This window comes from Aquarana catesbeiana, linkage group LG02 (assembly GCF_042186555.1).
Source record: "Aquarana catesbeiana isolate 2022-GZ linkage group LG02, ASM4218655v1, whole genome shotgun sequence".
Classification (NCBI taxonomy): domain Eukaryota; kingdom Metazoa; phylum Chordata; class Amphibia; order Anura; family Ranidae; genus Aquarana; species Aquarana catesbeiana.
This window is the reverse complement of record NC_133325.1, coordinates 15896725-15922292: the sequence shown is the minus strand read 5'-3', so window position 1 is coordinate 15922292 and position 25568 is coordinate 15896725. Positions and strand designations below refer to the sequence as shown.

The 25568-nt window shown below is 41.7% G+C and overlaps 1 protein-coding gene across 2 annotated transcripts in view; it reads left to right on the top strand.

Annotated features, from left to right (window-relative positions):
• The window catches only part of ATG16L2 (autophagy related 16 like 2), a 103273-nt gene that overhangs the window by 56657 nt on the left and 21048 nt on the right, over positions 1-25568 (top strand). For both annotated transcript variants that reach the window (XM_073612614.1, XM_073612613.1), the window contains 6 exons: positions 1684-1754; positions 2410-2478; positions 6886-7006; positions 10090-10195; positions 11315-11464; positions 13244-13291. In XM_073612614.1, the coding sequence (XP_073468715.1) occupies positions 1684-1754; positions 2410-2478; positions 6886-7006; positions 10090-10195; positions 11315-11464; positions 13244-13291 (565 nt within the window). The remainder of the gene's footprint in view (positions 1-1683; positions 1755-2409; positions 2479-6885; positions 7007-10089; positions 10196-11314; positions 11465-13243; positions 13292-25568) is intronic.

Genomic DNA, 25568 nt, shown 5'->3' with positions numbered 1-25568 from the left:
TCTATAGATCTTGTAGTAAGCACTTCTAAATGGGTAGAGCCTCCTATAGATCTTGTAGTAGGCACTTCTGATTGGGTGGAGTCTAGACCTTGCAGTAGGCAGTTCAGAATGGGTGGAGCCTCTATAGACCTTGTAGTAGGCATTTCTGAGTAAGTAGGCCCTCTATAGATCTTGTAGTAGGCAGTTCTGAGCGGGTAGGGTCTCTATAAACCTTGTAGTAGGCGGTTCTGAGTGGGTGGAGCCTCTGTAGACCATGTAGTGGTTGGTCCAGAGTGGGGGCCTCTAAGACCTTGTAGTAGGCAGTTCTGAGTGGGTGAAGCCTCTTCAGACCTTGTAGTGGTTGTTCCTGAGTGGGAGCCTATAAGACCTTATAGTAGACAGTTTTGAGTGGATGGGGCCTCTCTAGATCTTGTAGTAGGCAGTCCTGAATGGGTAGGGTCTCTATAGACCTTGTAGTAGGTGGTTCTGAGTGGGTGGAGCCTCTGTAGACCTTGTAGTGGTTGGTCCAGAGTGGGGGCCTCTAAGACCTTGTAGTAGGCAGTTCTGAGTGGGTGAAGCCTCTTCAGACCTTGTAGTGGTTGTTCCTGAGTGGGAGCCTATAAGACCTTATAGTAGGCAGTTTTGAGTGGATGGAGCCTCTCTAGATCTTGTAGTAGGCAGTCCTGAATGGGTAGGGCCTCTCTAGATCTTGTAGTAGGCAGTTCTGAGTGGGTAGGGTCTATATAGATCCTGTAGTTGGTAGTCCTGAATGGGTAGGGTCTCTATAGATCTTGTAGTAGGCAGTCTTGAGTGGGTATAAACCTTATAATTGGCATTTCTGAGTGGATGAAGCTTCTGTAGACCTTGTAGTGGTTGTTCCTGAGTGGGAGCCTATAAGACCTTGCAGTAGACAGTTCTGAGTGGGTAGGGCCTCTCTAGATCTTGTGGTAGGCAGTTCTGAGTGGGTAGGGTCTATATAGATCCTGTAGTTGGTAGTCCTGAATGGGTAGGGTCTCTATAGATCTTGTAGTAGGCAGTCTTGAGTGGGTATAAACCTTATAATAGGCATTTCTGAGTGGATGAAGCTTCTGTAGACCTTGTAGTGGTTGTTCCTGAGTGGGAGCCTATAAGACCTTGCAGTAGACAGTTCTGAGTGGGTAGGGCCTCTCTAGATCTTGTGGTAGGCAGTTCTGAGTGGGTATAGCCACTATAGAGCTTTATAGTGGTTGGTTCTGAGGGGGAGGAACCTCTCTAAACCTTGTAGGTGGTTCTGAGTGGGTGGAGCCGCTGTACACTATGTAGTGGTTGGTTTTGAGAGGTTGATGCCTCTATAGACCTTGTAGTAGGCAGTTCTGAGTGGGTATATCCACTATAGACCTTGTACAATGTGGCACCAAAGTTACAGTCTGATCACTGAGGGAGGTGAGACTGAGGAAATGCTTCGGCCTAGGTAAAGTCACTGACTGGAGCTCCAGTGACAACTTTTTAGTGATAAAAGGTGGAGTTTTTCTGAAAAACGATACTGTTGCTGTTTATAGTGACCTGTCAGGGATTTATTCTTACAGACTGGTGAAGAGAATGACAGGTCCACTTTAAAAGACATATATACTTATAATACAATTGTTCCTCAGAGGGTGAAGGCCGATGATAAGAAGCCACGTTTTATATTTCATTGTGTAATATTTTTTGTCTCCTTTTATACAGGTCAGCTTCAGATGCACCAGACCCTACAAGGAAGTAACGGAGGAATCACCAGTATAGAATTTGATCCCGAGGTATGTGTCCATAGTGATGATTAGTTTTCATGACTAGTTTTCACGGTATATGTCAGAGCTATATAAATGTATAATAATAATAATAGTGTGTGACTGGGGGGGGGGGGGGGGGGCATTAGAGTGTAAGCTCCTCTGGTACAGAGACCGATGTGACCGTGTTCTCTGTATAGCACTTTTTTTTTTTTCGTCAAAACTTAATTTAACAAGCTGAAGTTAGAAGCCGATTGGCTACCATGCAGAGCTGCACCAGATTTTGCACTCTTTGGTTTTAGTAAATCAGCCCCAAAGAGACCTGATATTGATGATTGGACTCGGTTAGAGAGATAATGTGTATGATATCTCATTCTGTCCTACTTCTGATGGTACACTCTGCTCTCCTCTTGGGTCTAAAGGAAACAGCAGAGGGCACAGACTAAGGGCAGTATATAGGAAAAGTATTTTCCTGAATACTGCACTTAGTTGACGCCCTCTGCTGTTTCCTTTATATATTGCAGAGATTACCTCGGTCTCTTTTGAGGAGCTGCCATGGATATCTTTGGACCTATGGACTTTTTAGGCTAATCCTACACCCCTACAGCGCATTCATGTGTATGATTATGTTGTAGCTTAGCTGTATCCATATCTGCCATTCTCGATAATTCCTTTTCTCCTCCAGGGTCTGCAGCTCCTGGCAGCGTCTTTTAATGGCTCGGCTCATCTCTGGAAACTGGATGGTAGATCCAAGGTAAGGTCCGCTCTTTTTTTTTTTTTGATCTTCTGTGCCAGGCTGGTAAATGGACACTAGACGTCTTCCCCTATTAAAAGGCTAACGTTTAATCTGCTTCCATCTTGCCTTCCCTGGTCCCCTCTGAATGTCAATACGATAATTAAATTTTTATTTTTCAGTAAATACAATTTCATCACATACCTTATTTTAGATCTGGTGATGTCATCACTGGGTCTTTGTGCTTCTCTATGCAATGCAGGTAGATCATGGCTGGTCAGGGGGGCTGGCAGGGGGCTGTATTCTGCACCCTTCACAGGGAGAATCTTGTGCCTTGAACTGTATGTCTTTTTACAAATTTATGTAAAGCAGACCTTCACTTGTGAGTGTGACTTCCTCTCTTCTGGCTCCTCCCTCCTCCTTTCTACACAATTGGAATTTTTTTCAACAATAAATCTTTTCTTTAACTTTTCATTTTTAATTTTTGCATCTTGACCTAGGTGAGAAGGATGTGCCCAGCAAGATATCTGCACACATCTCTATAGATTTTGTAGTAGGTAGTTTTGAGTGGGTGCAGCCTCTATACACCTTGAAGTAGGCCATTCTGAGTGGGTAGACCCTCCATAGACATTGCGGTTGGTTCTGAGTGGGTAGACCCTCCATAGACCTTGTCGTAGATAGTTCTGAGTGGGCAGAGCCTCTATAGACCATGTAGTAGGCAGTTCAGAGTGGGTGGAGCCTTTATAGACCTTGTGGTTGGTTCTGAGTGGGTACACCTCTATAGACCTTGTAGTAGGCCATTCTGAGTGGGTGGAGCCTCTATAGACCATGTAGTGATTGATTCTGAGTGGGTAGAGCCTCTATTAGACATTGTAGTAGATAGTTCTGAGTGGGTAGAGCCTCTATAGACCTTGTAGTAGATGGTTCTGAGTGGATGGAGCCTCTATAGACCATGTAGTAGGCAGTTCCATGTGAGTGGAGCCACTATAGACCTTGTACTATGTGGTTCTGAGTGGGTGGCGCCCCTATAGACCATGTAGTATGCAGTTCCGAATGGGGGAAGCCTCTATAGACCTTGTAATGGGTGGTTCTGAGTGGGTGGAGCGTCTATAGACCTTGTACTAGATGGTTCTGAGTGGGTGGAGCCTTTATAGACCTTGTAGTGTTTGGTTCTGAGTGGGTACACCTCTATAGACCCTGTAGTAGACAGTTCTGAGTGGATGGAGCCCCTAAAGGCCTTATGGTAGGCCATTCTGAGAGGGTGGAGTCTCTATAGACCTTGTAGTGGTTGGTTCTGAGTGGGTAGGGCCTCTATTAGACCTTTTTAGTTGATAGTTTTGAGTGGGTGGAGCCTCTATAGACCATGTAGTAGGCGGTTCCGAGTGGGTGGAGCCTCTATAGACCTTGTACTAGGTTGTTCTGAGTGGGTGGAGCCTCTATAGACCTTGTACTAGGTGGTTCTGAGTGGGTGGAGCTTCTATAGACCTTGTACTAGGTGGTTCTGAGTGGGTGGAGTCTCTATAGACGTTGTACTAGGTGGTTCTGAGTGGGTGGAGCCTCTATAGACCTTGTAGTAGACCATTCTGAGTGGGTGGAGCCTCTATAGACCTTGTAGTAGACCATTCTGAGTGGGTGGAGCCTCTATAGACCTTGTAATGATTGGTTTTGAGTGGGTAGGGCCTCTATTAGACCTTGTAGTATTATTATTACTATTATTAAACAGGATTTATATAGCGCCGACAGTTTGCGCAACGCTTTACAACATGGGGCAGACAGTACACTTACAATACAAATCAATACAGGAGGAATCAGAGGTCCCTGCTTGTTAGAGCTTACAATCTAGAGGGGAGGGTCAAGTGGAAACAAAAGGTAATAACTGTGGGGGGTGAGCTGATGGAGAAAATTAAAAAACAGTTGTTGGGTGTGGGTAGGGTAGGCTTCTCTAAAGAGAAGGGTTAGTAGACAGTTCTGAGTGAGTGGAGCCTCTATAGACATTGAAGTAGGCCATTCTGAGTGAGTGGAGCCTCTATAGACCTTGTAGTAGACCATTCTGAGTGGGTAGGGCCTCTATAGACCTTGTAGTAGGCAGTTCCGAGTGGGTGAAGCCTCTATAGACCTCTATTTAAACCGAATTTCGGGAATTAACCCCCTACCCCCCAGTTGAATCAGTATTAAAAGAAACTTTATCTCAAAGCCTCCTTTAATTGCCTAAATCCTTGGTCATGTGTCATGCCGGATCTTGAGTCTTCTACCATTTTCACTGCAGAAGAGAATTGGCCTTATTCAGATGACAGCGCCCCTTCTTGGGTGGCATGGACCTTTCCTATTGGTTGTTCTTAGGCATAAGGTGTTCTCTTAGGCTCCAGAGGACTGCACAGCATGATGACATAAAAAGAGGCAACCAGTCAATGCGGGAAACAGACTGCAGCAGCGTTGGTTCACTCAGTCATTGTCTCTGGAGGTGGTAATGGCGAGGGACACAGATAGTGGACTTTGATGTCCATAAAAGAGCTTTAGAAGGTATTTAATGTAGAAAAAAAAAATCTGGAGAATGGGTGAAAAATGGGTGGTAGAATGGGTGTTTTCCAGCTTACCTTTTTTGTTTACAGGCAAAATATTTACTCCACCATGCCACTGCTAGCCCAATACTCCCCTAGAGGCACATGGAATAAATATGGGGCGCTTCAAATATAAATAAGTGTAACCAAAAAACTGTGTATAGCACAATAGTGGTGGAACCCTCCTACTGTGTTTAGTGCTGCACGTAACAAATAACACACATTAAATGAATAATTGTGACATTCACGTGAAACACTCTGTGAAATCACTGCATTCCATGCTGTGACATCTCAAAACATTAAATGACAGTCCATATGAATCAGATCCATCCAAGAGGAACTGCTTGTGATCACATCCAGTGTAAATCAGCTGCATACATTTAAGTGTCTTCGTGTGTCTTCCACCTCACCCCTGTGCTCAGTGAATCACACCCTCCAGAAATGCACTCACCGAGTTACAATGCCAGCACTTTCATGCAAGGCAAAAAACGCAAGTTTTACCACACTCAGGTGTAAAAAATGGCAAGATACATGTCCAGGAGGATAGTTGTTATATGGATCCACATGTAAGAAAATAAAATGCTCCAATAGTGTAAACCAGCAAAACCATTTATTAAAACCACTGCAACCTTCAACTGATGCACTCACATTGTACAACAGATAAAACAGCAGAAATCATTTGTGGCTGTGAGACGTGACACACAGCGCAGTTGAACTACACAGGAATCAGGAAGTTTTAGTGGACGGAGGAGCGGAGGAGAGCTGAAGGGAGGGTGAGATTGCAGTGATACTGCAGCCCAGAGAAAGCACACCTCGGGTCCGCCGTGACCACCAGTTGTTTATTATTTGAGTTACACCTGTTTGAAGATTGCTTGAAGATTGATGTGATCCACAAATGATTTCTGCTGTTTTATCTTTTGTACAATGTACAATGTGAGTGCATCAGTTGAAGGTTGCAGTGGTTTTAATAAATGGTTTTGCTGGTTTACACTACACTACACTTGTTATGTGCAGCACAAAACACAGTAGGAGGGTTCCACCACTATTGTGCTATACACAGTTTTTTGGTTACACTTATTTATATTTGAAGCGCCCCATATTTATTCCATGTGCCTCTAGGGGAGTATTGGGCTAGCAGTGGCATGGTGGAGTAAATATTGTGCCTGTATACTTTATAATTTAAAGGGGCAGCTGTTCCTATTTTCGCTTGTTTTTATCAATTCTCACGTTTTCATTACATTTTATACACACCATTTAACACTGGTCAACACTATTTGTGAGAGTAAGGAATTGGATGTTTTGGGTGTTCACCACCTAACATTGGTTCACACCACTATTTGAGTTTATTTAGAGGCATTGGCGCGGTGGGGGTGTCTGTTTGGTGGAAGGGCGCTCTAGTGAGGATACCCAGTGTTTATTATACCTTTTTTGTTTGCATTATGCACAATTTCTTGGCCAGTGAGTCCAGTGTTGTATTATTGTGAGCTGCCACGTCGCTGTCATGCACCAGGTCCGACATCTTCATTGAAGACTTCATTGGGAGTTTCCTGCCTGGTTCAGACAGCTTGGTCCCCTGATGACCCACCATTTGGACCACCCTCCTCCGGCTGCTGTATGGATCTTGAAGCCATATATGCCCTAATTAAATCCTATCTCCAGGCAAAGCTCTGTGACCCCCATCCTCCGTTCTTGCCTAGGTGAAGATGAATAGTCCTCTGCTCTGAAGTTTCCTAGGATATGCTCATCACGTATCTCAGGAGACTTCATCGCCTAGGCTGATCTTTGCCTAGTAATAGCTTCTAAATGGGGCCTATTCAGCACAAAAAGGCTCAATTCCTCCTTATTGAGTAGCACAATTTTTAATTTTCAGGAAACTCTGACAGGACACACCGGGAAAGTGACGGCAGCCAAGTTTAAGATGTCAGTGCATCGTGCGGTCACCTGCAGCATGGATCGGACCATCAGGGAGTGGGACCTGCAGAAAGCAGCCTGTGAGTCAAAGCTGTGTGACCTAACCATACATCGTATATCTTTTGAGGAAGAGAAGTAAAAATTTCCTGTCTGCTAATTGCTTGTGATTTGGAAAGTCAGTAAATGGTACAGATCCATTGGGTTTAAGATTTGTGATTGAGTGAAACTTAGTTGGGTAACGCATCCTCCCAAAATGTCTATCCTTTTCCGAGTGCCAAAAAGTGGTCAAATTCTTGTCCTTTTTATCCCACAAGCCTGGCTGCAGAATATTTTAAACGGAGTCCTTCCTGGATTCCAGCAGCAGAAGCAGTGTCAATGTACTGGACATGTATGGATATTGCCTTTACTAATGAAGATTGCTGTCAAGTCCTGTATAGTGAACCACTCCTTCAGCTGACCCTGTGCAAACATCAAGCAGGGGCTCCTCCTCACCCCATACAGTTACGGCCAACATTGTTAGGTCCAAACGCATGTAAAACGTTATTATTCCAGGACAACTGCGAAGAGGCAGACCTGGGACCCCCCCTGCTGACACGTTTCACCCAGAGATTATACCCAATTTGGGTGAAACCCATCAGCCGAGGAGGTCCCAGTTAGGACTGTTTGCAGTTGTCCTAGAATAATAAAGTTTTATGGAGATTGCCCTTCACGGCCCAGTGGTGAGGGGTGCTTTGCAGTCCCACCAATCTGAGGTCCCTAATCTCCTATCCTCGGATCAGTAACATGCTGTCGCCATGCAGGTACAGATTAAAATGTGTCATCAGGACAGGACGTGAGGGGAAATCTGTATGATGTGTGGCCAATGCAATAAAAATTGTTACTCAATATTTGTAATAGACAAGGAAAGGGTTGGTTTCTCAATCATGTATCTCTTTTCTGTCCGTTGAGGAGATTTTGCATCACTTCCTGTCTGTGACACCCCATGGTCCCATGAAACTAAGGAGGTCATAGGGTGTGAAATGGAGGCAGACGTGGGCAAAAATGTAAAAAGTTTTGGCTAAACTTTGGCTTTAAGGAGGAATCCCATTCATGATTTTTGACCATGAGCCCCATAGAGGAGGGATGGGTAGATCCCCCTATTGGGGTTTATGAGGCCATCTCGCCTCATTTCCTGTCCTGGTGACCAATGGCCAGAGGCACCATTTTGTTGACTCCAGGCCAAGAATTACAGCTGTCCTGTGGCTCGTTTTCACCCCATGATATCAGGCTAGCATTTGTGGCTTCTGATTGGCTTAGATCTGGAGGAGCATCTGGTGGTGAATGCAGAGATGGGCAAACCTGCAGATTGTGGGTAACTTTGCTGCAGCCCAGGGGAGTGTGAAAAAAGACAGTGGAGACCTTGAGAACCTTGGACACCTCCATGTAATCTATTTCAGCCCAGTTCCGCAGACTTTACACAGCAGAGGGACTACAGCCTCTTGTAACATAACTCTGGGCTATGCAACCTCCCTCTCTTGCTCCCTGTGTGTTGAGTCTGCAGATACATTGTATTCATTTTTAGTTTCAACAAACTACATGTGACTCCTATAACCAGAGAGACTTGAATCCTCATTTTAATGTTCCATATTTCTACTCTGATTTTAGCCAGCCATAGTGGAAAGTGATGGTAAGACCGGATGTTAATACTGATCTCATTCATATTTAACTGTTATAATGACTTTATGGAGCAGGGTTTGTGCTGCTTGAGGGCCCATTCGATCTATGTGTTGCACTAGCACAGTTAATTTAAATGTAATGCATTGCTGTGCAATAAAGAGACCCTGTCGCCACCTTTCCAAAAAAATTTATTCACTTGTGATGTCTCTACACTAGGAAGATTGATCCCCTCCCTTACTTCAGGTCCTCTTCTGGGAGTGTCTAATTACTGTTTGTGCTGGCCCATCTCCTCTGTCCCTCACCTTACCTGCCCTGCCCTCAATATGAAGCTGTGAATGGGCCCTCAAAGCTCATGGTTCTTGTGTTACAGGAACCCAAAGCTGTGAATGGGCCCTCGGAGATCATGGTTCTTGTGTTACAGAAACCCAAAGCTGTGAATGGGCCCTCAGAGATCATGGTTCTTGTGTTACAGGAACCCAAAGCTGTGAATGGGCCCTCGGAGATCATGGTTCTTGTGTTACAGAAACCCAAAGCTGTGAATGGGCCCTCAGAGATCATGGTTCTTGTGTTACAGGAACCCAAAGCTGTGAATGGGCCCTCGGAGATCATGGTTCTTGTGTTACAGGAACCCAAAGCTGTGAATGGGCCCTCGGAGATCATGGTTCTTGTGTTACAGGAACCCAAAGCTGTGAATGGGCCCTCTGAGATCATGGTTCTTGTGTTACAGGAACCCAAAGCTGTGAATGGGCCCTCTGAGATCATGGTTCTTGTGTTACAGGAACCCAAAGCTGTGAATGGGCCCTCGGAGCTCATGGTTCTTGTGTTATGTCAACACAAAGCAGAAAATGGACCCTCAGCGCTCATTGTTCTTGTGTTGCAGCAACACTAAGCAGTGTATGGGTCCGCAGAGCTCATTAGTCTTGTGTTATAGCAACACGAAGCTGCGAATGGTCCCTCAGAGCTCATGGTTCTTTTGTTATGGCAACACAAAGCAGAGAATGGGCCTTCAGAGCTCATGGTTCTTGTGTTGCAGCAACACTTAAGCGGTTAAGTCTACATTGATAGCTCCTGATGAAGAGGGACATGTCCAAGAAACGTGTTGAGCTTGAATTACTATTATATGCAGTTATCGCAGTATTTGGGATCGATTGTTTTACAATTGTAGTATATTTCAGTATAATCTGCTACTATATGGATTAATCTTGTCTAAATTCAAATGAATGAAATACATTTTATTTTTCTACTAAATGCTATGCCTTAAAAGTCCCATAATTATCCTATAAATCTAGTTTTGAAACACTAAGCGGTGTATGGGTCCTCAGAGCTCATGGTTCTTGTGTTATGTCTACACAATGCTGTGACTGGGCCTTCAGAGCTCATGGTTCTTGTGTTACGGGAACACAATGCTGTAAATGGGCCTTCAGAGCTTTCACAGATCTATGCCATCCTGTGCCCGTTACAATAACTGACTTTTCCTCTTGCACTCTCTATCCCCCTATCCCCCCAGGTATCCGGCAAATTCCAGTCTCCTCGTATTGCAGTGATGTTGTTTGTTCCGATATGTACACAATCAGTGGTCATCACGACAAGAAGATTCGGTTCTGGGACAGCAGGTACCCAATCGGGGGCAAAGTGTCACTGAGGCCGAATGATTTTCATAGTGTTGGATGGAATGGTGATGGGTTAGAACCTTTGTGGGGTTTATGCTCCCCTTACTCATTGTAAAACTTGGACAGGAGGGGAGGCAAGGGTGTATCATGAAATCAGTGGGCCCGTGTGTGTGAGATCAAAAGTGGGCCCTAGGCATGGGGGGGGGACTCTGAGGAGTGGGCGTTGTTTAAATTGCGCTATATATTGGGTTTGGCTTAAAGGGGGTGTGGTTAAATAGAGTCTAAGATGACTTACAGAGTTTGGTCATGTTAAACAGGGAATGTACAGTGCAAAACAAGGGGGCAATGATGGCAAGTGTGAACCCTCTATATTATACTGGGGATGGGTACAGACTGACCTAGGAGGGGTATTGTACTGCAGATGGGTACAGACAGTGACAGAGGGTGGGCCCCATAGAGTGACAGCGGGCAGGCAGTGACAAGACCCAGTATGCCGGCAGGGACAGCTATGTTTCAGTGCCTCAGACTTGTTTCATCCATGGGTGCAGGGTGAGTCAGAGCACAGTGGGTGGCCCCCCTCGGGGCCCGTGTGCAGTGAACACCATGCACCCATGGATGATATGCCACTGAGGTGAGGGAAAGTCTCCCCATTGGGGACACAACAATAAAACATTATGCTGGTGTGGATGTGGGAGGTCCTGCTCATGGCGGGACTCTAGTTTTACTGGTGAGGAACGTTGTAAGGAAAGGTCTCAGAAGCTTCTGATCATTAGAATTTTTCTTAACTTGGGAACGTAGATACAAAAATGATCCAATTTGTTTTGGGGTTTGAATCTTTCTTTAGAGAAAAAGACTTGGAACTGTAGCTAAGGCAATGGTTGGTTATGGAGCCTGGTGGGTGAGATGCCTTAGACAAAGGTTGTGAACACCTCCAGGCAAACAGAGCACAAGCTCCACTTCATCCAAGGCATCTTACCCATAACCAACTACTGGGTGGGGTGGGGGTGGGGGGGTTCTAGGGGGCCTTTATGCCCTTAGCACAAGACATGTGATGCCTGAGCTCCACACCGTATTCTCCATCCAACGTTGCTCCAAGTTCTTTTCCTTGCTTCCCCTGTACAGGTCAGAGAATTGTGTCCGGGAGTTGACCATGGAGGAGAAGATCACCTCCCTCAGCATCGGCCAGGACCAGACGCAGCTGCTCAGCTGTTCCCGCGATGATGCGCTCAGTCTGATTGACCTACGACGGGGGGAGATCCTGCACGCCTTCCGGTATGGTTAAAGGGACACCTTTATGGAGGAAATACATTTCGAGGTCAAGCTGGGGCAACTAGCACTTTCAGAAGAAAGACGGGAACAGCAGCTCCTGTATTTTTCCAGTGACTGGCCTACTATGATGTTATTTGCATCGCAGGCAAAATTTGGATTATTATTAAAGTTTATCTAAATTTAAGAAGCAAAAATCTAATATATTACCAGTCCTTAGATATGGTGGCTGCATTTCTTTTTTTTAACCGTGATTTTTCCTTTTATTTTTAATCAGTCATTTACATACTTCCTGTCCTAGGATGACAACAGTAACTTTTCCCAGGTTTTCACCCTAGGAAAAGGACTACAGAACACCTCCCTCTCTTCACATATCTGTAACACAGAGAGAGGTGTTCTGTAGTACTTAGGGATTGCTGCGATCAATGCAACTGAGTGCTTTACAAGATATCCGCATATAGACATGTGCAATTCGTTTAGTTCCGAATTCGTTTTTTATTTTGACAAATTCATTAATTTCTGAATTTTTCAATTTTCGAATTTTCACGTTTCCGAACTTCCAAAATTTTGAATTCCCGAAATTACCAATTTGCGAATTTCCGAAATTCCGAATCTCCGAAATTCCGAATCTCCAAAATTCTGAATCTCCGAATTTCGGTAATTTCGGAAATTCGAAAATCCAAAAAAAAGAATGAAAATCTGGACATTCAAAAGAATGAAAATCTGAAAATTCGAAAAAACCCTAAAATCTGAAATAATAATAATTATTTATTATTATTAGATCGTTGCGTTCCATTCGTTTTGATACGGCATTCGTTATTTCGGATTTCGGATTTTCTTTCTTTTTTTTCAGATTTTCGAATTTCTGAATTTCCGAATTTTTTAATTTCGGAAATTCAAAAATTCGGAAAGTCTAAAATTCGTAAATTTGGAATTTGGAAATTCTGGAAATTCAAAAATTCGGAAATTTGAAAATCCGAATTTTCGGAATTCCCGAATTTTCGAATTTCCGAAAAAAGCAAAAAAACGAATGAAACGAAAACGAACACATTTTTTGTCAGTGCACATGTCTATCAGCATATAAGATTTCTGGCAGCATCAACCGGTACTTTTTTGAAAAAAGTAAACCCTTACAATGAGATATTTAAGGGAACAAACTGTAGAAGATCATTGTTGGGTTTTTAGAGACACTTTTAATGGGTGCTGACCGATTTTAAAAGGCACACAATAATGCAGCTCTGCAATCATTAATACATTATTAATACACCATTTTACAAGTAATGTAAGTTCCCAAACATGACCTGGTGTCTTGTAGTCCCTGCACAACAGGGCTGGAGTGGAAGGGAAAGAAGCAGCACAAGGAGCCAATCAGTTAATGTGCTGTCAAGAAGCATACTGATAGGATAGAGCAGGGTGACCAAGGGATGAGCTCATGATCACTGTGCTGCTTCTTCTTTCACTGTCCATCTCAAGGTTGGGGGTTGGTCCGGGATGACTTGGGCTCTGAAGAAGTGGGTTCAATCAGTCTATGTTCTGTGCAAAGAGCGTGCTGATAGGAAGAGAGAGCCCAGTGACATCACTGTGCTGCTTCTCCTTTCACTGTCCAGTCACAGGTGAGGGGGTTGGTCCAGGACAACTTGGGCTCAAAGGAAGTTGACTGATTCTGGCTATCAGAATGAAGACCTCTAGAAAAAAAAAAGGACCGCAGGTAAATCTCTACATTTGCTGCAAAATCTGTCTTTGTACTCTTATTGATTGCTATTTTTTAATATTTCATTTTTGTAGAGCTGACGGATTCAAATGTGGCTGTGATTGGACCAAAGCAGTATTAAGGTAAAATCAATACTGTAATATAGTGATAAACATACTGTTATTTATTTATATATATATATATATATATATATATATATATATATATGTATGTATGTGTGTGTGTGTATATATATATATATATATATATATATATATATATATATATATATATATAAATAAAATATATATGGTAATGACAGTATTCAGTATATTTGAACTCCATTTCTTCATAATCGAAATATATAAATATCCAATTTATTTATGTTTCCACATTTACGAAATATATATGTCTCCCGTTACATGAGGGCCAAGCTGTCCATCAAAAATTAGATTTTATATATATATCGCCACATTTACATGTGGGCCTAGCTATCCAGTGGGCCAAACTGTCCAGTAAAAAATTGCATGTCTCCAATTTACGTGTGGGCCAAGCTGTCTAGCAAAAAGTCTCCATTTACATGTGGGGGCAAGCTGTCCAGTAACATTTTCTTGACTCATTTACATGCGGGCCAAGCTGGCCTAAAAAAAAAAAAATTGTCTCCACATTTACACGCGGGCCAAGCTGTCCTGCAAAAGATTAAAACATTTCTCCATTTACATGTGGGCCAAGCTGTCCCTTTAAATATTTCTTGACTCCACATGCGGCCCAAGCTATCCAGGAAAAATAAAAATCTCCAACCACGCTGTCCAGAAAAAAATTGCATGTCTCCACATTTACATGTAGGCCAGTTTGTTCATCAAGAAATAAAAATAAATCTCCACATTTACATGTGGGTCAAGCTGTCCAGCAAAAATTTATTTATGACTTCACATTTACATCCAGGCCAAGCTGTGCATACAAAAATTCTTTACACATGTTGCCATATTTATATTCAGGCCAAGCTGTCCAGTAAAAATATAATGTCTCCACGTTTACATGTGAGCCAAGTGGGCCAAACTGGCTAATATTGTCCAATAGACATGCAGGCCAAGCTGTCCTGCAAGAAAAAAAAAAAAGTCTCCAACCACGCTGTCTAGTATGCCAAGCTGTCCAGCAAAAATTGCATGTCTCCACATTTATATGTGGGCCAATTTGTCCATCAAAAAAATAAAAATTCCTCACATTTGCATGCGGGCCAAGCTGTCCAGCAAAAATGTCTCCATTTCATGTGGGGCAAGTTTTCTAGTAAAAATATCTTATAAAACGCCACATTTACATGTGGACCAAGCTGTCCAGCAGTCCCCCTTTCCAGTAAAACTTTCTTATATATGACGCCACATTTACACATGTCTAGCAAAAAATGTCTCAGTTTACACTTGGGCAAGCTGTTCAATATGCCAAGTTGGCCAGTAAAAATTGTGTTTATAAATCTCCACATTTACATGTGGGCCAAGCTGTCCACCAGAAATGACGTCTCCACATTTACATGTGGGCCAAGCTGTCCACCAGAAATGACGTCTCCACATTTACATGTGGGCCAAGCTGTCCAGTAAAAGTTTCATACGCCTCCATATTTTATTTGCAGACCAAGCTGTCCAGCAAATATGGTTTCACATTTAAGTGCGGGCCAAGCTATCAGACACAGATTATTTATATGTCTCCACATTTACATATGGATGGACCAAGCTGTCTGGTAAAATTTGCTTGTATATGGTGACGGACCGCCTAGCAGACCGAAAGGTAATACCAGCCCTTTTACCCCAAGCATCGTACACAGACAAGATGTTTGGGTAGAAACCAAAGGAATAACTGTTTATTGAACAGAACTACAGATTTTTTTATACATTTCAAAAAATAGGGGCAGTCACCACATAAACAATAAAACCAAATATCACACATACAATGGTTGGGTAAGGAGGTAAAGTTGACACCAGACTAATTGCATCAGGAGGATTAGAAAACAGACAGGAACAATAGGTGACTCAATTAACAATGGGAGAAATACACGTAACGGTAAACACATAACCCCTTCGTAAACAGATTATACATAACAGCAGGAGACCCCAGCATCAGGATGTTTTGAGTAGACATGTGCAATTCGTTTTGTTTCCGAATTCGTTTTTTAACTAATTTCGACAAATTTGTTAATTCGGAAATATCCGAATACACGAAAAACTTGTTTTTTGTTTTTTTTTGAAAATTCTTTTTATTGCAGTATTTCAATTAAGGTACAGAATAGAGCCTATTGGGCATACCCAGGCTGGAACGTACAAACAGCAGATATTACTAAAACAACACAAAACTAGAACACAACCAATAAAAACTTGGTACACTCGGACCACCTAGGTAGTTTGAAACATATCTGTTTTTCCAGTTAAACTTCAGAGCTTAGCTCACTATGAAGATAGATCCTCTCTCAGACCTTAGTTACCCAGATTTCAAAGTTCCGTTAACTAGGAATGGTTGAATGATTGTACGGACATTTACTAGTCATCTACAGAGTGTACATTTGTAGACGGGGATTCCACCCATATGTCCCACAATTTTTGCAATTGCACATCCTCTAGATAAGTAAGTGGCCTTGTACAACGGGAAGGCAGAGTTAATTAACCATTTCCAGATATTGACGGATGTTGCAGTAGAAGATTTCCACCGGAGTACAACGGTCTTGCGTGCATAATAGACTAATAAGGGTTCTTACTGCTCGACTATGAGCCAGAGGGTTGACAAGAACCATCAGGCACACCTCCACCATCAGTGGGACCTGGTTGGTGGTGAAAGTGGAAATAACCGCAGCTACCTCCCTCCAAAAAATTTTTATTTTGAGGACAGGTCCAAAATACATGAATAAAACTCGCCGACGGAGCAAGACACCTCCAGCAGGAAGCTGGGACAGACGGGTATATTTTATGTAGATGTGAGGGTGTGTAATACACTCTATGCATGATCTTAAACTGTATTAGTCTGTCTCTTGCCGAAACCAGTTGTGTGAAGGAGCATTCCCATGCCTCTTCCCAGTCCTCCATGTCCATGCCAGGGAAGTCCTCCACCCACTTGGCCTTAAGAGTTTCAAGTCCCGTGTGTATATTAGGTGACAATGCTTTGTATATGTTGGACAGAGGCTTGGTTCCAGATCCATCTCTGAGTAAGTCTTCCAGAGACCAAGTATAAAAAAAACACTTGAGAGTTCTCAAATTGAGCACTAAAAGCATGCCTAAGCTGCAAGAACCTAAACAAATATGAGTTAGGCAGTTCGTATTTCTGTTTCAATCCATCAAAGGTCTGCAATCGACCCCCCTGGTACAAATCTGATCCACATATTTATTACCCTTAATTGCCCAGATATTAGGATCCGGAATTGACATAAACTCAGACAGTATCGGGTTAAACCAAAGGAGGAGCATGTGGTGAGATGTGTCCAGAAAGCCTTGGGGCGCAGAGAGAGAGAGACGCTGACCACGCCGGTGCAGAAGGGTCCACAATAGATTAGGTTCCACAACGCCTCAGGAGCCCAAACATGCTGCCTCCAGAACCACTGCAGCGTTGGACTCATCAGAGACTAACCAATTGTGTGCGTGTGACAACTGGGCTGCCAAGAAGTAGTCATGTAGGTCAGGACAAGCCAAACCCCTCCCCCCATCTTCCAAGGTCTCTGCAACATCGCCAACTTAAATCTCGGCTGGCCCGTGCCCCAGAGAAAAGCAAGCAGGGTAGTATTTATTAAACGGAACACCTTCTTGGGTATCCACATTGGGGAATGTCTAAGAACATGGAGAAAAGAAGACAAGAGCTTCATCTTGAATACATGAATTCGCCCAACCAGGGAGAGGGGGAGCTGAGCCCATGCTTTCAGTTTTAGCTTTCATATTTTGTATCAACAGAGCTTCGTTTAATGTATAATAGCAGTGGGTGAGGAAATGTAGATACCCAGATATTTAATTTTGTTGGTCCATATTAAGGGGAGATTAGGGTTAAGATCTTGCCAAAGTGTCCACGAAAACCAGTTTAACTAATTTTTCAGATTATTCGTTAAGTTAAAAATTCGAAAAACTTCGGAGATTCGAAAATTCGAAAAAAATCTGAAAAATTAACTTTAACTATTACTAACTATTAAATTATAGGTATTGGAATTTCCTTTCAAATTTGGCTGTTGGTGAACGTAACGAATACGAATTTATCCGAAGTTCCGAATGATCCTAAATAACGAATGTCGTCTCTAAACGAATGGAACATAACTAATTAATAATGATAATAAGAATAATAAAAACTTTTTTATTATTATTTATTATTAATTAGTTCTGTTCCATTTGTTTACATGTGGCATTCGTTATTTTGGATAATTCGTAAGTTCGGATGAATTTGTATTCTTTACGTTCACTAACAGACATATTTGAAAGGAAATTCCAATACCTAGAATTTAATAGTTTTTCGAATTTTTTGATTTTTCGAATTAACGAATTGCAATCATAACGAATGACCCAAAAAACTAAAAAAAAAAAGAGGACTGAAACAAAAATGAACACATTTTTTAGCAGTGCACATATCTGGTTTTGAGCTGATTATAATCTTGAGCTTAGAGTCTCTGAGTCTAGGAGGAGGGGGGTTGGAGCAGTCAATGCTGGTTTGGGCACAGAGGCCCCAAATCTGTATCCAGGTCCTCAGAGTCTGCGTGTTTCAGGGAGACGTGGACTCGAATCCAAAGTAAAATGACTCCAAAGGTTCCCCCCCGGGCATACCCCCTCCCAAAGAATAGAGTCCCCTCCAAAAAGCCCCTGTCCTGGTTGGGTCTGTCACATGTATGACTCCACATTTACTTATGGGCCAAGCTGTCCAGCATAAGATTTTTATATATGTTCTCCACATTTACATGCGGGCCAAGCTGCCCAGCAAAAAAATATATATATTTATATACGTCTCCACAATTAAATGCGGAGTGCACAAATCCCTGTGCTGTCAGAGGAGAGGAGCCATATCATTTGTTCCTACTAAATAGGAAAAACAATATGTCTCCTCTTCTATTCAGTCCTATCCCCACAAAGTTAGAACACACTGAGGGAACACACAATTAACCCCTTAATGCCCCCCCCTCCCCCCCAGTGTTAACCCCTTCCCTACCAGTGTCATTTAAACAGTAATCAGTGAATTCTTATAGCACTGATCGCTGTATAAATGCCAATGGTCCCAAAAAAGTGTCAAAAGTCTCCGATCTGTCCGTTGTAATGTCGCAGTACCACTAAAAATCGCAGATCACCGCCATTACTAGTAAAAAAAAAAAATTGCAAAAATGCCATAAATCTTTCCCATAGCTTGCAAGACGCTATAACTTTTGTGCAAACCAATCAATATACACTTATTGCGATTTTTTTTTATTTGTTTTTTTTGTTTTTTTTTTTACCAAAAATATATAGAAGAATATATATTGGCCTAAACTGTTGAAGAAATTTTTTTTTTAATTTTGGGGATGTTTATTATAGCAAAAAGCAAAAAATATATTGTTTTTTTTTTTTTTTTTTTTAAATTGTTGCTCTTTTTTTGTTTATAACGCAAAAAATAAAAACCACAGTGGTGATCAAATACCACCAAAAGAAAGCTCTATTTGTGGGAAAAAAAAAGGACGCCAATTTTGTTTGGGTACAACGTCGCACGACCGCGCAATTTCAGTTAAAGCGATGCAGCTCCAAATTGTAAAAAGTGCTCTGGTCAGGAAGGGGGTAAAATCTTCCGGGGCTGAAGTGGTTAAATGCGGGCCAAGCTGTCCAGCAAAACTGCCAGTTACAGAGGTTAGGACAAACCATTATCACACTGCCGTGGGTGCTTACGACGGTCAGATTTCTATTATTTCTATAATTAAATCCCCCTAAAAAGAACATTTCTGTAACAGCTTAAAAAAAGCATTAGTTGAAGTTGTCACTCACTTATCTAAAACGACAGGTCCTCAGGGTGACAACGCTGCTGTGTAAATTTGACTGCAAAACGAAGAGCGTTGTCACCCTTCACAGGAAGTGAAAAAAAAAAAAAAAAGTTCTATCATAGGTAAAAGTAAAAAAAAAAAGTCAAGTAAAAAGAAAAGTATGACAAAAACCCTGTTAACTCTGGCAGACCTTTTTTTAAATTTTGCGGAGAGTTCCACTTTAACCCTTTCGCTGCCAAGAGCCATTTTTGTGCTTTTTTTTTTTTTTTTATATGCACGCATGTTTAAAAAAATATTTTTAAGCCTGAAAATGATGAGCTCTAGTTTCTGAAAAGCGCACACCCTGGAGAATAAAATAGCTGTAGTTCCAGTTTTTTAAATGTTACACAATATTAGTGTAACAGTTTATGAAATGCAAAATATCAGTAACAAATACACTAAAGAAAATTTTAGGGCAATGTAATACAATTAAATAGAATGCAATACAATAAATAAAATAAAAAATGTTGCAGCGCTAATAAAATCAATAAAATAGTGAACAAACAACAATGTGCAAGTGAAATCCCCAAAAAATGCATGGAATGACGAATAAAGTTCATTTAGTGGAGCAAAAAGTTAATAGTTGACAGATGATGTGTGTGATCCAACAGTCACCAACGTGCTCCACCGCCAAGTGTAAGATGGACTCTTACCAAAGTTAGAAGACTCTGTCACAGAGTAAAATACGCTCAGATAAATGAATAATCAGCAGATCTTTCCAGGAACAGATGCTGTTCAGTAATCCCAATAGAAGGCTAATGGACGTAGGGCAAAACGATGTGTCTCATATATGTAAATGAAGGAGAACATCCACGTTGTGTATTAACGCAAACACTAGTTTATTGCAGACAAACGGGATAAAAGGTACTCACATCTCATAAGATAAAAGCGGGCATGTATACAATGTAGACCATGCATTGAGATCGGTCAGTTGGTGTACACAGAGAAAGCGCGGTGACGACACGTACATAGGCTCCGCCCTACATGTTTCGTCACAACTGATGTCATTAAGGGTTTTGAGACTTTTCATATTAATTTGTCAGCGCGTTTTCTTCTCGTTTTAAGTGCAATACATTACTCAATGTTTTGGTAAAATATAAAAGATGAGGTTGTACAGAGTAAATAGAATACCCAGCATGTCAAGCCTTAAAATTGCGTGCATCTGAGCGACAAGCAGTGGTACACTATATTTTGCATAGGTGACGCTTTAAAATCCCCCTACAGGAGTGTGAATATTGGGCCTAAAATTATTGATCTCACTTGGGGGGTGTGCGGCAATATCTAACATGTGTAGTGCAATTGACGTTTTCATGTGTAGGTGCCCTGGATGCATGTATTTACATTCATATATATACGTGGGAGGTGTTTAAGTGCTTGAGTCTAACTTTTATTTTGTACACATTAAAAAAAAAAAAAAAATGTTTTCACTAAACTTTTTATTTTTCATCATGTGATGATTTTTTGAGTGATAGGTTCTCTCTAATGAGATGTTTCACCTGTCCTCCATTGAATCGGATGGAGTGCAGATCATGCTCTATTCACTTCTAGACATGTGCACTGCTGAAAAATTTGTTTTCGTTTTTCATTTGTTGTTTTTTCTTTTTGTTTTTTTTATTCGGAAATTGGCAAATTCGAAAATCAGAAAATTCGAAAATCAGAAAATAAGAAAGAAGATCCAAAAATTCTAAATAACAACTAACTAATAATAACACGCTATTAAATTGTAGGTATTGGAATTTCCCTTCAAATTTGTCTGTTAGTGAACGTAACAAATACAAACTTATCTGAAGTTACGAATTATCCAAAATAACGAATGCCACACCTAAACAAATGGAACAGAACTAATTAATAATAAATAATAATAATAAAAAGTTTTTATTATTATTATTGTTGTTTATCATTAATAATTAGTTTCATTCCTTTAGAGACGAAATTCGTTATTTAGGAAAATTCGGAAACTTCATATAAATTCGTATTCGTTACGTTCACTAACAGACAAATTTGAAAAGACATTCCAATACCTATAATTTAATAGTTAGTAATAGTTAAGTTATCATTTCAGATTTTTCGAATTTACGAATCTTCGAATTAATGAATAATCAGAAAAATTAGTGAAATGGGTTTTCGTGGACGATTGTGGCAAAATCTTTACAAGACCCTAACCTCCCCTTAATATGGACCAACAAAATTGAATGAATAATAATACTAATAAAAAGTAATTAATTACGTTCCATTCATTTAGGTGCGGCATTCGTTATTTCGGATAATTCGTAACTTCAGATAAATTTGTATTTGTTACCTTCACTAACAGCCAAATTTGAAAGGAAATTCCAATACCTATAATTTAATAGTTTAGTAACAGTTAAGTTGTTATTATTCATTTCAGATTTTCGATTTTCCGAAAGTTTCGAATTCCTGTATTTTCGAATTTACGTATTTTCGAACTTGGAAAAATTTGTCAAACAGGTTTTCAGTTCATTCAGATCTTTCCGAATTAACAAATTTGGAAAAATTCGCAATAAAAACCAATTCGGAACGTAACGAATTGCACATGTCTATTCACTTCTTCCACCACCATACTGGCTGGAGATAGTAACACCAGGACACGCTGTTCTATCAGATTACCGCTACCCATCTTATTGTGCAACGGAAGTGACGTTCCGCCCAAAAATTACTTACTGCGCATGCGTGAATGCGTTCCAAGGCACGCTATGCATTTCACACATTTTATGATCTGACGGGTAGCTTTAATCTGATAGAGCCATGTGGACATTTTACTACACCCAGCTACGTCTTGAATTGCAGATTCATTTTAGCAATAAAGTGAGCAAATATAAATCAATATCACAGATATCATATGCTATATTTATTTATATACACTCACTTTGCTGCTAAAATTACTTTCAAATTCAAGAAGTAGCTGGGTGTAGTAAGATGTCCGCATGTGTCTATTCCACTGCGGAGCTAGAACCAACACTAGGGGGCGAGAGTGTCCCCTGTGAGAGGAGAATGTGTCTTCAATGCAGGAGGGGCTGTGTTCTATCAGAATACCGCTACCTCTCAGATCATAAAGTGTGTGGAACGCATATCGTGCTGCGGAACGCATATTGGAACGCATTGCGCTTGCGCAGTAAATATTCTTGGTCGGAGCGTTACTTCCGTTGCACAATCTGATGGGTAACGGTAATCTGCAGCACAGTGGTGTAGTGGATAGCACTCTCACCTTGCAGCAAGAGGGTCGCTGGTTCGAATCCCAACCACGACACTACCTGCCTGGAGTTTGCATGTTCTCCCTGTGCCTGCGTGGGTTTCCTCCGGGTACTCCGGTTTCCTCCCACACTCCAAAGACATGCTGGTAGGTTTATTGGCTTCTGTCCAAAAATTGGCCCTGGTGTATGGGTGTGGGTTGGGGACCTTGGATTGCAGACCCCTTGGGGGTGGGGACTGGTGTGGGTGTGTGTGGAGCGCTGCGTAGATTGATGATACTACATGGGTACCTTAAATATATAAAAAAAATAATAATAATGTTATGGTGGATGGGCATCTTGATGGGACGCAATGTGCGGGGATGGGGACAATTGTGGGTGGTCACTCAGGTTGAACTGGATGGACTGGTGTCTTTATTCAACCTTACTAACTATGTAACTATGATAGAACACGGGAAGTGATGTTTTATATGTCGCTTCCTGGGAGATCAGTGAATGTACATTCATTGATCTCCATCCCCTTTTACCCAGCCGCACCTGCCATGCTGGTTAGCTGATGGGCACAGAGCCCGGTAAATACCACGCAAAAGAGAGGGGGCAGCACTTGTGTGTAAAACCCCCACCACCACCAATGTATTGCACAGGGCTGTGGCAGTAACATGGTTGTTATAATAAGTTATGTATATATTATTATACAGTTAGGTCCATATATAGTTGGACACGGACACACTTATAGTTTTTTTTTTCAGGTATTTCCCAAAACATATTCAAGCTATAGTTATATAATGGATATGGGCTGAAAGTGCACACTCTCAGGTTTAATTTGAGGGCATGTACATCCAAATCTGAGGAAGGGTTTAGGAATTACAGCTCTTAAGAATAGCCACTCCCCCTTTTTTCAAGGGCCCAAAAGTAATTGGACAATTGAATGGAAAGCTGTTTCATGGCCCGGTGTGGGCCACTCCTTCATTATTTCTTCATCAATTAAGCAGGTAAGAGGTCCGGAGTTGATTCTAAGTGTGATATTTGCATTTGGAATCTATTGCTGTGAACCTCTATCATGCGCTCAAAGGAGCGGTCCATGCAAGTGAAACAGACCATTGTAAGGCTTCAAAAACTAAAAAAATCCAGAGATAGCAGAGCTAGCAGCAACATTGGGCGTGGCCAAAGCAACAGTTTGGTACATTCTGAGGAAAGAACAGAAAGAGGAAAGAAGAACGCACTGGTGAGCTCAGTAACGTAAGGCCTGGACGTCCACAGAAGACAGTCGCAGTGGATGATCACAGGATCCTCTCTATTGTAAAGAAAAACCCATTTACAACATCCAGACAAGTGAAGGACGCTCTCCAGGAGGTGGGCGTATCGTTGTCAAAGTCTACAATCAAGAGAATACTTCATGAGAGCAAATACAGAGGGTTCACCACAAGGTGCAAACCATTCATAAGCCTGAAGAATAGAAAAGTCAGATTAGACTTTGCCAAAAAAAAAACATCTAAAAAACTGAGACTGAGAAGTTTCATTAGGAAGGCGATTGGCTGACCTGGAGAGCCGTGGATCCTCTGTGGAGGGTTGCAGCATCCATAGTACAAGCTGGCCTTTCCTCCACTATCTACCTGCGGGGCTGCTGGAGTTTCTCTTTGCGAAGCATGGAGCTGCCGAAGATTGGAATGTGGGTTGGCACACACTCGAGGTGGGTGGGAGGAGAAGATCCCGCTCTCTGTTACCTCTTTCCTCTCCGACGTACGTGCGAGGAGGGGGGGGGGGCCCATCAGTGCAGGGTCCAAGCAGTGTGACACTAGACAATAGACAATAACTGCAGCCAGCAACCCCGGAGCCACGTCCCGGGCCCCCCTACATGGGCAGAACTCCAGGGCCCCAGTCGTAAGTGTGACTGCTGCGACCCTGGTAATTCCGCCACTGCCACAAAGAACAACTGAAGACAGCTGCGGTTAGAGTCCGGCAAAGCATCAGAAAGGAGAAAAGCCGGTCCTTGGTGATGTCCATGGGTTCCCGACTTCAGGCAGTCATTGCCAGTATAGGATTTTCAACAAAATATTAAAAATGAACATTTTATTTATGATTATATTTCAGCCCCTGAAAATAAGGGGGGAACTGTGTATAAAAATGGTTGCAGTTCCTAAAATTTGTATTTGATATTCATGTTCAACCCGTTGAATTAAAGCTGAAAGTCTGAACTTCAAATTAATTTGGATTGTTTCCTTTTAATTTTATTCCGGTGGCATACAGAGCCAAAAGTATGACAATTGTGCCCGTGTCCAAATATATATGGACCTAACTGTATGTTATACTCCTGGCAGAAAAATGTCCTTTTAATCAATTCAAGACAGTGTTCGCTTAGCTTTGGAGTCTCCCTTTAAGTGCATCAAAGTCGCCTTTGGACAGAGCGGCCCTTTACTGATTAGGCTGCCCTGCAGGACTGGCTGTCCTCTGATCTCCCGGTAATCACACGTGTTCATCGCTGTATATCCCCCGCTTACATACCTAATACGATGCCGGATTAATTCCTCTTCATCCATAATCCTGTTATCTCCCGGCCCATCGGCGGCTGATATGTGAGCGTCGTGTCCCCCTCCCGTAAAGCCTCTAAGCGCTAAGCATGTGGTGTCTGTGCAACCCAGATTCACCATTTCTAATGTATATTTAAAGGACAACTTTTGTGGGGAAAAAAAATAAATTATATATATATATATATATATATATATATATATATATATATATATATATATATGCACTGTGTGTGTGTGTGTGTGTGTATATATATATATATATATATATATATATATCTCCTGTTTCCTCGAAAATAAGACCTAGCGTGATTGTCAGTGATGGCTGCAATATAAGCCCTACCCCCAAATAAGCCCTAGTTGAAGTCCTTGTAGGTCTTCTTTTCAGGGTAGGGCTTATTTGGGGGGTAGGGCTTATATTGCAGCCATCACCGACAATCACGCTAGGTCTTATTTTCGGGGAAACAGGGTATATATATATATATATATCTATATCTATATAGATATAGATATATATATCTATATCTATATAGATATATATATCTATATAGTTGTGCTCATAAGTTTACATACCCTGGCAGAAATTAATGATTTCTTGGCCATTTTTCAGAGAATATGAATGATAACACAAAAACTTTTCTTTCACTCGTGGTTAGTGTTTGGCTGAAGCCATTTATTATCAATCAACTGTGTTTAC